The sequence below is a fragment of the Calypte anna genome, chromosome Z (assembly GCF_003957555.1).
Source record: "Calypte anna isolate BGI_N300 chromosome Z, bCalAnn1_v1.p, whole genome shotgun sequence".
Lineage (NCBI taxonomy): Eukaryota > Metazoa > Chordata > Aves > Apodiformes > Trochilidae > Calypte > Calypte anna.
Genome location: NC_044274.1, coordinates 4,206,082 through 4,218,068, shown reverse-complemented (window position 1 = coordinate 4,218,068; position 11,987 = coordinate 4,206,082). Strand labels below are relative to the sequence as shown.

The 11,987-nt window shown below is 42.7% G+C and overlaps 1 protein-coding gene across 1 annotated transcript in view; it reads right to left on the bottom strand.

The window, feature by feature from the left end:
* LOXHD1 (lipoxygenase homology domains 1) overlaps positions 1–11,987 on the bottom strand; it is a 133,062-nt gene that overhangs the window by 80,797 nt on the left and 40,278 nt on the right. Inside the window, exons 15-18 of the mRNA XM_030466835.1 lie at positions 4,724–4,800; positions 3,665–3,861; positions 3,075–3,267; positions 2,043–2,203 (exon numbers count right to left, since the gene is read on the bottom strand). Of these exons, the coding sequence (XP_030322695.1) occupies positions 2,043–2,203; positions 3,075–3,267; positions 3,665–3,861; positions 4,724–4,800 (628 nt within the window). The remainder of the gene's footprint in view (positions 1–2,042; positions 2,204–3,074; positions 3,268–3,664; positions 3,862–4,723; positions 4,801–11,987) is intronic.

Below are 11,987 nucleotides of genomic sequence, written 5' to 3'. Positions count from 1 at the left end.
CTAAAATTGATCCAGCTGTCCTGGGATAAAGAATGTGTCTTTCCTTACACTGCTTTACCCTTAGATTTGCTATAATCATCCTGCATGCCCTGTCTATAACTGATGGAATTTCCTATTAGCATGTAGCTCACAAAATCTTATTCTTGCCCATATCTTTCTGTAAATATTCATAACATGAAAGAGATATAGGATCTGTCTGTTAATGCTTCAGAGATTATGCCTTGTGTGCTGATGAAAAAATCCCAGAAAATAGCCAGAACTTTAAAGTCTGGCAATAAATATCTGAGAGAGGATGAAAACATGGGTATGTAAATGGAACACTGTACATATGGCTTTATTATAAACCTAATATTGGCTAATAGCCTTTACTCATAAATTTTGGAAAGCCCTTTTTCTTTAACATCAAAGAAACCTAATCTTAATATTGTCGAGAGTCTTAAAAAGCAAGCATTATAAAGTGCTAGTCATCCTAAATCCCAAAGAACTCATTAAAAATGGATAAGCCAGCTCCATTCTATAGAGCAAGAAACTGAGGCAGGAGGAGATGACCCAATCTCAAAAATGCACATTAGAAAAATGGTAAAACTGTGGGTAAAGGCACTTTCATTTAGCCAGCAACAATAGGAAAGGATACCCCAGTCTTGATGATTTAGGGGAGCTTCTATGACTAGCTCTAAGTAGGTGCCTACCTGTGATGAGATAGATCTCACCTATGTGGGGAACATTCACAAAGAGACCTGGGCACCACCATGTATGTTGAGCCTTGTGCTGTGAGCACTTCCAACAGATATGCCTCAAACCCTGCTTCCATCTGGACCCTGTGTTTTCCTCTCCTAAGGTTACTAATTGTACTAAGGTTACTAATTTTTTACTTTCCCCCAGATCCTTGGTTCCTCTGGACAGGAAACCCAAGCAAGCAAGCAAGCCAGAAGAGGATGGTAGACCAAGGTAGCCAAGTCTCACTCAGTAGAGGATGCCCAACCACACTGCAGTCAGTGCCCATCTCTTGCTCCAGTGTCATCAGCCCAGGACCTCTTGGTGAATTAGGCAGGCCATGGGTCACACACCTCAGTTAAGCCTAAGGTTTTTTGCCTGTGCAAAGAAAGAGAAGTGGACTCTGCAGTATCAACCTAAATGCCAGGCAGGCCCATGGCTGGAGGGGTGTGCTGTGCACCTCCAGCACCATGCCTGAGCAGTACATGTTAGGATGGTGCTAAGGGCAGTAAGATCCATGGGTGTCTCAAATATGCACAGAAACTACAGCATAAACCTCTGCAAGGTGAGGCTGGCAACATTTGTCAGTGGCAAAAGGCACAACAGGGGTTCCTTATGTTGTTATGGGTTTTCTTTTTCACCAAACAGAGAAAAGGACAATAACATGTGGTCAGACCCAAAATACAAGTTTAAGGACATTTGAAGTCTAACATGAGTATTTCTTTTCAGCTCCCTGAAAGGAGGTTGGAAGCACTGGGGTTTGATCTCTTCTCCCAAGTAAGAGGTGGTAGGATAAGAGGAAATGTCCCCAAGTTGTGCCAGGGGAGAAGCAGATTAGATATAAGGAAAAATTTCTCCCTGGAAAGGGTTGTCAGGGCCTGGCCCATGCTGCCCAGGGCAGGGCTGTTGTCTCCATCCCTGGAGGTCTTTAAAAGCTGTTTAGATGTAGTGCTGAGGGCCATGGGGCAGTGGTGGCCTTGGCAATGCTGGGTTAAGGGTTGGACTGGATGATCTTCAAGGTCTTTTCTGAGCAGAATGATTCTATGAATCCATGCAGTTAAAGGTAAACAGAAGTTGCTATTGGACCATAATCTTCTATATTCTAGCACACTTTTCCTACCAGTCCCTCAGAAGGTGAAAGTCACTCCATGAAACACAAAACTTCCCTAAAGAAATACCAGACCTCCCAGAAACATGGTTAGCGGATACCAACAGTTGGGGCAATGATATTTCGGGTGGTTGGGCCAATTATTCCATTGTTGTCTCAGATTTGCCTGTTCATTTCTTTGCTCACAAAAGTCATCAATGGCTGCCTTGATGCATCATACCTTGAAGATGTCTGTGGCTCCCCGTTCAAAGTTGTTGGATCTGTTTTCTAAGATCATCAGCTCGGTTTTTCCCGTCTCCCCATAAATCTGCATAAAGACTTTGGCGTTGGTGCCTGCGGCCCGCATGTCTCCAGTAACTACAGATACCTCGTAGTTTATCACTAGTCCAAAAATAAAGCAATTAAATCAGCAGAGAAGCTCAGATAGCAGCATTCCTGAGGGCTCAGGTTCAAAATTAAATTACCTTGTCTTAACAAATGACCCTGTAGCCGACCACTTGCTGTTACCCAAGCCAAATGTGAGATAACAGAACCCTTCACTGAAGACTAACCTAATAGTTTTCCTTTTAAAAGTATTAATCCAGGGTCAGAGATGTGCAAAATAGAGCCTTAAAAGGGAATTTAATTTCATTATTAACTATAGGGTGCTTAAATGGTGTCCTTAAAACAACGGAGATGGTTACACACAGCAAAGACACAACATCCTTTCTCAGGTTACCAAGGCAAATTCTAACCATAGTCTTAAAATAAAGGAATCTAATGATAAATTTGAAACAGACAGCAGGGATTTGGTCCTTATTTATCAAAATGCTTCTTTCTTCCAGACAATGGGGGAATACAGACAGGACAGGACATGTGCTTGTGGGGGACTGGTGTAGCCGGACAGGTAAATGTGGAAAAAGCAGAACCCACTGATATTGCAGTGAAGCAGCACAGAGCCTTCTGAGCACTGCCCAGGATTTAAATTTTTTGTATCATCTCAGGAAACAGATAGAAAACTCTGCAATGCTTTTCTGAATGTTTTAGAAAACAGAACAAGAGCAGGATAATTTTTCCTAATGAAAAATTTTCCTTATGAATATAACACAAGGACACAATAACACAATATAGCACAAGGACATCTTGGTTTTGATATCTAACTTGGTCCTTAAGAATGCTAGTCATACAAATTTAGTCCTAGCTGTTATGAAAATAAATAAATGAATAGTTTTTTAAAAGCACACATTTTTTTCTCAGTGTGTTTTTTTCTTACATTTCTCAATAGGCAGAATCTCACTTGGGTAGACCTCCACCTCTACCCTTCCATCAGCCTCATCCTTGTCGAGCCATCGGTTGCAGGGGAACATGTACTGCCTTCCCTGGACTGGAACAGTGATCTGGACACTGGCCAGGAACCAACCGGACCGGAGACCCACGTTGTCATGTCCAATCAGTATGCGGTTGATCTTGGAAAAAAAGCAAACATAAAACAAGAGGGAAGAAAAAAAAAAAACAAAACAACAAACCAAAACAAAACAAAACAAAACCCCCAAAACAAAACAAAGAAAAAACCGAAACACCAAACCAAACAAAACATCACAACAGAATTCGGTTAATATGTAAAAATGTCCTTCCCCTAGCACCCTGTTCTTCTACAATATTCATGTAAATAATTTATATATGTATTTAACTGTAAAATTAAAGCACTCTTCTCATGCCAGCATAGATGCTATATGTTATATGAAATGTATTTTTTTATAGGTGGTGTAAAGATCAGACATCCTTACATTCCATCTTGAGCGTTATATCGATTCTGAAGTCAGACTGGCATGAAGTAGAGAGCCACCTGCAATTAATTCTTACCTTCCCAATGTCCATCATATCAAGAGTAAACTCATCCACTCGACCACGTTCAAAATAATTTCCTAGATCATTATCAGAAACTAAAAGAGGCTCTTTGCTGGAGTCTGCTTTTTCACCATAAAGTTTGATGAAAACTTTGGAGTCTGAGCTGGCACCAGGGACATCTCCTGTCTTCACACTGACATGGTAACTGACATCTGAAGTGAGATTAATGTACAAAAAACAGACACATCAATGGCATTTCCAGTGCTCAGCCAGGCCATGGGCTTAAAACAGATATAGGAGAGGAGGGAGTCCTGCTACAGACACAGAAAAGAGTTCGTTCATCCATTCCATCCATCCAGAATCATAGGGCCGTACTGAATAAACTGTCACACTTCAGAGTTATTCACCAAAACAAACAAGATTAATAGCTACACTAATAAGAAATAAATATTCTGTACTCCTCCTGCTTGTTGCCAGAGCCATAAAAATGAGCTTGGGCAAGTTAGGTGATAGCACTTTTTTATGCTTACAATTTAATTCACTAGCTTTGACTTTTTTTCTAAAAGAAATATCTTCTCAACTTGAGCTCTGTAAGCACTGTTTTCTAAAGAAAATTGTAGTATTGGAGCCCTGGTTTTCCAGGAAAATGTCAGTGTAATCTTTTTTTGTAATTTTCTTCTGGGAACACAATATTATTTGATGGAATTTACTCTACTAAAGCAGCGCAATTCAAGGTGCCTCAGAGAAAGGTAAACAAGAAAGCAATTCTTAAACGAAACACAACATTAAAAATCAAAGTTTCTTTCTGTGTATGAAATGTTCCATTTATTCTCTTTTATGCAAATTAATCCCATTCATAAACTAGGATTTAAAGGTCAGAGGCATTAACCCCTGCAAGTGACCTACTGCATCTTCTTGCATAAGAATGACAAAAAAAACCCCAGTAGCTTTACTGTGAACAGAGGTGAGTCATTTAGTAGAATTAAGCAAATAAATACGTGTATACACAGCTTAAATGCAGGAACCCAGACCTTTTTTTTTTTTTTTTTTTTTTTTTTCCCAAGCTAAACTCACTTTTTAGCATTGGTGATTCCCCAGCAGGCACTAATTCTCGGACAATCTGACCATCATCCTCATTTTTGTCAAGCCATCTGGTTTGCAAACAGAAGTAAGTTATATGTGAACAATTAGGACCTATCAGACCTTCCAAAGTCTAGGCTGGCACCACACATAACAAAAATCCACACCATAGCTAAAAGGATATTTTTGCAGGACTGTCTCTGTTGTTTGCAGGAGCTTGACCAGACCCTATTGCAGACACATTGTAAACCAGTTTTCCAAGAAGAGAAATCATCAGAGCCCTGCTAGCAGTAGATAAGCAGCTGGTGTGGTGTCCATCTGTATGGGAAGCACAAACTCCATTGGCACAAGTTATTTCTGCAAATGGGCAGTCTCAGCCTCTTGAAAGCATTGGCCTCCATTTACCAGAAATACCTACAGCCTTTATTGCTAGCCACCTTGATTATAGCCTTTACAGCATCTAAGTGACTGAACCTTCTTTCTTTTTCGTTTTAGTGTTTGCTTACTCTAGTTCATCATCACTTTTCCCTTCCTTACAGATAAGTTTATAATCCTTTTTTCTCCACCAGGAAGGGGATGAATTATGCTGTCCACATTTCTAGGGATGGGTACATGGAGGCAGCTGGCACCAGCAAAAGGATTTCCACTGTTTCTTGGCATTTATCTACTTACCCAGCTAGACTAATTAAGAAGAGACAGGCACAAAGCAATAGGTATCATGATCTCAAGGAAATACAAAATGAGAGGAAAGTGGAGGGGAACACATTTTCAATCTGGTAACCTTCACGGGGCCTTCTTCAGGCTCAAGGATGCAGGAACCTTAGTCCCAACCCCATCATAAACCATAGAGGAACAGCTGAACAACAACAGTGTTGTTGTTCTCAGTTTCCACTTCAAACCCAGGCTGCTGCAGCACTTGGGATATTCCTGTATGCATCTGCTTAGGGTCAAGTTTCCCACAACAGTGTGCTGGGGCTCTATCAGTTCCCAGAACATCACCTCCTGAGAGCAGGTAATGTTCCCAGAATCTCTGTTATTCCCAGGTACACAGCTATTTGCAGCAGCATCTTTTGCAATTAAGAAATGATGCTTAAAACCAGCGGGGGTGAATGCGGGACAAGCGAGCGGGCTCTGGCAGGTTCACGCAGGGTATTAAAATTGCTATAATAGTTCCCAGAAGAGAAAAACAAATCCCCAGAAACTGTTGCTTTTTAAAGGCAGCCACACTGCTCTGTGGATGACACCAGACCACAGAAGAACCTGCTCCTGCACTGAACACATGCAGAGCAGATGTGCTGAAACATCACTGTACCATGCATCTTCTCCTTGGCTGACTAAGCGAGGGGAAAGATCACTTCCCATTGCAGTTTCCACTTCTGGCTTTGCTGATGAGCCAGCACACGTGGAAACCACCAAACCACACTCATATCAGGGGGTCTTGGGTACATGAAAAAAATCTCTGCTGGGAGATGGATCAGAGCTATGGTATCTCACTGTTAATAAACCAGCACAGATTACAGCCATTAACAGGTAGGCTTGCCATGGTGACCAACAAATAACCAGACATTTTGAAAGGCCAAGGATGATAATACGTCTCCTTTTTTATCCATTTGAACACTGTCTTTTGAGTGTTCTACTCTCCCTTCCCACTCAGGAGAAAACAATCAGGACAAAGAAATCATGCAAAAGAAAGAAAGAAAAAAATATCACCAGGAAACGAATCCAAGCATACACTAGAGCCAGCCAGTCCCAACATCAGTAGCAGCAAAGTCCTCATTAAAAAGAGGTGCATACAGCCCCACCAAACAAACACACATCTCCACTCCCAGCTTCCCTCTAGGCTTTGGCAGGTTGTTGGGGGTGCAGGGACCCCATATTCTTCCCTTTCACTCGGTGAAGCAGGTGGCCCATGTGAAGGTGGCTTGAAAAGAGCTAAAAGCTAAGGGGGTCAGCATGAAAGTGGTGAACACCTGAACGTGTGGTGGTGACACAAACACCATGTGAGAACATCAGGTGCATTGTTGTGCCTCAGTGGAGGCTGAGGGGTGTAGTGGGGATAGAGGAGCAGAAAAATCTGTGGGGAAGACCATGAAAATTGTATCAGAACTGAGCAAGGACACAGTGCAAGGAGGGAAGATGAGGAGCATGCTAGGGCACCACGTTGTCTTAAGAAAGGAAGCCTTTGTTGTTTTTTTGAGGTCAGGGGATTTTTTTACCTGTTGGAACTGGTCCTTAATACCTTTGTATCATGTAGTTCTTGATGCTGGCTCAGGATTCACATCCTTGGACAGGGATCCAATGGCTAGGGGGGATCACATCATTCCAAATGTAAAGATGCTTCTGCATACATGAATGTTAACTGGGACCATCTACAAAATTCAAGCCTGAATTCCATCACCTCAGGACCACTGATTTCAGCATGGCTTTCTGGAAGGCAGAAGCTGACAAAGTAGACATACTTCTGCCCTCCTGCTGCTGTTTTGTGTGTCCTGCAAACTGCTGTTTCTGCTGCCGGCGTACATGCTGTTGTTTTCTGTCACCAATATTTTTTCCCTGGTGTTTTAGGGAAAGGTGGAATGCATCTGGGTGAGCGAATAGCTTCTGCACCAAAGTGGCAGGATGAAAATACATCCCACAAGAAACAGATCTCTGTGTGCAGCAAGGTAAATGCCAACTGCATTGGCAGTAAGGACAGATGAGAAAAATTAATCAAAAAGGGGCACATATCTCTAAATCAACTCCCTCTGCCAATGTTTTTAGCTGCTGATGGCAAGAGGAAAATGTCTTGGACAGAAGGAGGAAGAGGGAGGTTTATGAGAAGAAGTGGCTTAAGGCTCCTGACTTTGTTTCAGACAAGGGAATAGCCAGATGTGGCAGAAGTATTATTTCATAGAATCATAGAGTCCCAGATTGGGTTGGGTTGGAAAACACCTTAAGATCATCCAGTCCCAACTCTCTGCTATGGTCAGGGACACCTCCCACCAGCCCAGGTTGCTCCAAGCCCCATCCAACCTGACCTGAGACACTGCCAGGGATGGGGCAGCCACAGCTTCTCTGGGAAGCCTGGCACAGGGGCTCAACACCTTCACACCGAAGAATTTCTTCCTAATGTCTTACCTAAATCTCCCCTTTTTCAGTTTAAAACCACCCCCCCTTGTTCTGTCGCTTCATGATCTTGTCAAAAATCCACCTCAGCTTTCTTGTAGGCTCATTTCAGGTATTGGAAGGCTGCTGGAAGGTCTCCCTGCAGCCTCCTCTTCTCCAGGCTGAATGACCCCAACTCCCTCAGCCTCTTTTCATAGCAGAGACGAATAAGACCTCTCATCATCTTTATGGCCTCCTCTGGTCCTGCTCTTAGAGTCCTGTGTACTTTTTAAGTTGTGGGCTCCAGAACTGGACAGAGTTCTCCAGGCAGGTCTCACCTGGTCTCACCAGAGTGGATCAGATGGGGACAGTCCCCTCCCTGACCCTGCTGGCAATGCAGCCCAGGACGGGGGTGGTTTCTGGGCTGTCAGCACACTTTGATGGCTCATGTTGAACTTCTCATTGCCCAACACCCCCAAGTCCTTCTCCTCAGGGCTGTTAAGAGGAAGCTGTTACTCAAGAAGACGACTTTAACTAGTGACAGAGGAAGTATCTGGATAAACAATGCCATTGTGCTCCTTCCCATCACCACATGTGCTGCAATAGCCTGATTTTGCTTGAATGCAATTCCAGTAGTATTTCACTGGCCAGCACATTGCAACCAGGGGGTTATGGTATTACACTGAACACAAATGCACTGGCACACTATACACACAACAGACTGCAGAAAATATTTTTTCTTCATGTTCCTAGTGCCATCATGTTCCTAGTATGAAAGACCTTTAAAAATACTTTATTTTATCAGAGTTTCCATGCAATTTCAGTACATGCAATTCACTGGCATGTCACTGTGGTTTATGCAAAGATCTAGAAGTGTCCTGTACCACTAACTTAGTTCTTAAGAGATACTGTATCTTTAACAGCCCAAAGTGGACACAAACATGACATGAAAGCCACTTCAGAGAGAATTTCTGGAGGATCAGAAGGTCAGGGAAGCACTGGAAATAATATGGTGTAACATCACATTTAGCATTTGAAATCCAGCAGATGATAGCCTGTGTGCAATTAGAATGATTAGCACATCCATTAGATTCAGATGCTTGTGTGTGTCATTAAATATAAGATATATATATAGCATATATATATAAATATATATAAATGCACGCTAAATATTTAGGCATTTCGGGGTTTTTTTCGGCAACAAAAGAAGGTTTCTCTGGATCCTTTGTATAATGAACACTTTTGGCATTTGATTGGATAAATGTTCTTTCACTAAATGTAGTGCATCATCCCATTCATGGTCTGTCTGTTGTTCTTCAGAGAATTAACGATGTTCCCTTATGCTTGTGCTACAGGAAAATTAGAACAGTGCAGTCCATATGCTTAGGAAAAAATGTAGCAAAATATCACTGAAGGTTTCAGTAGAACTGTGATGATTTATAGCATACAAAACTCTATCCTATCATGAACTCATGACTTTGCCTGATTGAAAATTCATTCCTGGCTGGGATATAAATGTTATGAAAAATAGGCTATATTAGAGAATGTCAGCTAGTCCATTCCTGGACTTCCACAGAGCCCTGAGGAGAAAATAAAATCTGAAGAACTCAGTCCTGAGCTTCAAAAAAGGTTTGGCTCCAGATCTGGGGTGAAAGGTGTAACTCCTTCATTTTGAACTTTTCAGTGGCATTCATAACCACAATACCTAAACCACATCAGGCATTGTCAGGTATAAATTGTTCATTTGTGCCTCTGAATGACTGAGTGTTCAGTCCCTAAAAGCACGGATATTATCATGTCGTGTGGTCGTACAGGAGTAATGGGAATAACACTACACTGCAGCCAAGTGATGTGCTAGTAATTTTTCAAATAATGCTTGGAGAATTTACTAGCATTTGCTTCTTTGCAAGCACAGATCAAATGACAGCTTTTAGAATCACTGGGTCTAAGGAGAGCTGCAAGCCATTCCCTTTACAGCCAATGGTTTTAAGAGTGGAAAGCACAGGCCTGGGAGTCATTATTTCTCAGTGCTCTTCCTGAATCTGACACAAACTCAAAATTAATCCACTTAGCTTCTCTTTATCTCTGCTAGCTCTCTTGTAAAACAAAAACAGCTCCCCTAATAGAGCTCTTGTGACTATTAGGTAAGAGATGTTCCTACAGAGTCATAAAAAAAGCTTTCAAATGAAAAGACAAAAACAGGCTTTTATACCAAGATGTAAATAACAAGAACAGAGACATCAGTGAGGTTTATGCAATGAAGATCTGTAAAGATATCCTACAGAAGTTAACTATAGTGGAAGGTGGTTAACCATCTCTTTGGTATAAAAATACAATATCTACTCTCCACATTCTGATGCAGCCTAGTTTTTACAGAGGTAAGAAGCCTTCGAAGTTTTCTGCACAGGAGAGATGTGTTTCAGCTGGAAGTTTTGTCCTCCTGGCTTAATGGAGTCAAAATGGACAGAGCAGCAGAAGCTGTCTTCTCAAACCATACAACTGTGCTCTGTAGAGGAATGGAAGTTAACCAGGTCTTGGAGACAAAGGCAATGAAAACATCAGCATGTCCACTGGCTGGCCAAAGACTGGCCAAGGAGAAACAGAAGCTTCCCTAGTGTCCTCATGGATTCTCTAGCTAGTCTTGCTTCCACTGGCTCACTAAGAGAACTCTGCTTTCCTTGCCCAAGTCTTCTTCAACATCTTGGCTCTGAAGAAGCAGGTGAAGAACACCTCTCTGCCAGAGGAGCAAAGTCATAAGTTGTCCCTGGCCTACAGGGCTGGAGGGGAACATCCAAACACTGCAGGTCATGGAGACATTTATCCCTCAGGTGGAGGATGCAGTGGGTGAGCACCTTCACTCTCAGATATCTCCAGACTCCATGACGACACCCGTATACTGCGATGATGCCCCAGTCTCTCAGGAGACACAGGCACCAAAGATAGTGAGAGGGAGCAGCTGTCCCTGTGTTTGGTGGTGATCAGTCATGTTACCTTCTCAATCTGAGAGGAAGAGATAATGCTGGCACAAGGACAGCACAAACAACACTGATGCCACTGGGAAAAAGAGACATTAAGAAAGGTAAGAAGAGTGGAATTCCATCACTTGTGACTTGAAGCCTGAATTGGCCCCGTGAATATTTTGGGGAAAAGGTCTTGGGTTTTCTTTCTCCCTCCCTTTTCAGCCCCTGGCCTCAGGAGGAATGCCCTGGAGACCCACAGGTGTAAAGCTAAAGGGAGCTTAGCTAGGTGTAAAGCTAAGGGGAGCATCACTCCAAACCAATACCCAGTTAAACTGTCAAATGAGGAGATGATTCAAAAAGAAATCTTAGAAACAAACCAGCTGCATGATGCAGTTAGACACAGAAATGTCCCTGAGGAGTCTAAGCAAAACATCTTTTCACGTGGACACTTCATGTCCAAGTAAAAACCTGCTTTGCTTTTCTGCCTTCCCTCAGCAAAACATAAGGTTGTTAGACATGCATCAAAAGGCAGCAGTGACAACATCGTGGCTTTTTCTTTGGAAAGGGAGAGTCTGGCTTGCTGTTCACAGCCAGGAGGACACTGCATCTGCTGCTTCGTGCTGTCTCTCCAGTGAGTTTGCTTTCTGATGTGATCGTGGGTTTAGCAGTGCAGAGAGGTTGGGGCTGAGACTCCTCCTCATAGTGGAGTCCTCCCTGATTGACAGGGACAAGAGACAACTGACCAGCTTAGTGGCTTTACCTTTGTAATTTAAAAATAGTTGTGTCTGCCTTTTACGATCCCACTTGTCCCCCCAGGAGAAGGATTTTTGGAACAGGTACTTGGTGTTGTTAAGTGGAGTTCAGGGGACTTGTGTCTTAAACAGTGAACCTCCTAAGAGGGCAAGTGGGACTTTACAGGACACTGAACTATACTGAAGTTAGTCTCTTATGCTTTCACCCATCTCTCTATGGTTTGTGCTGCAGTGTTGAGGCAGTCCCTAATTTGTGCCAGGACAGATGGTGCATCTCCTTCCCCATGGGTAGCCTCAGAACAGCACATTTCTATTGGCCACTTGATTTTCTGGGAAAGAGAAGAATACACTTCTAACCCACCCACAAGGGTAAGTTACAGCCCTCTCCACTAACACTGTCTCTGTCTGCATGATTTCCCTTCATACAAGGAGCTCTCAAAATGGCAGCACAACTTTTTTTTT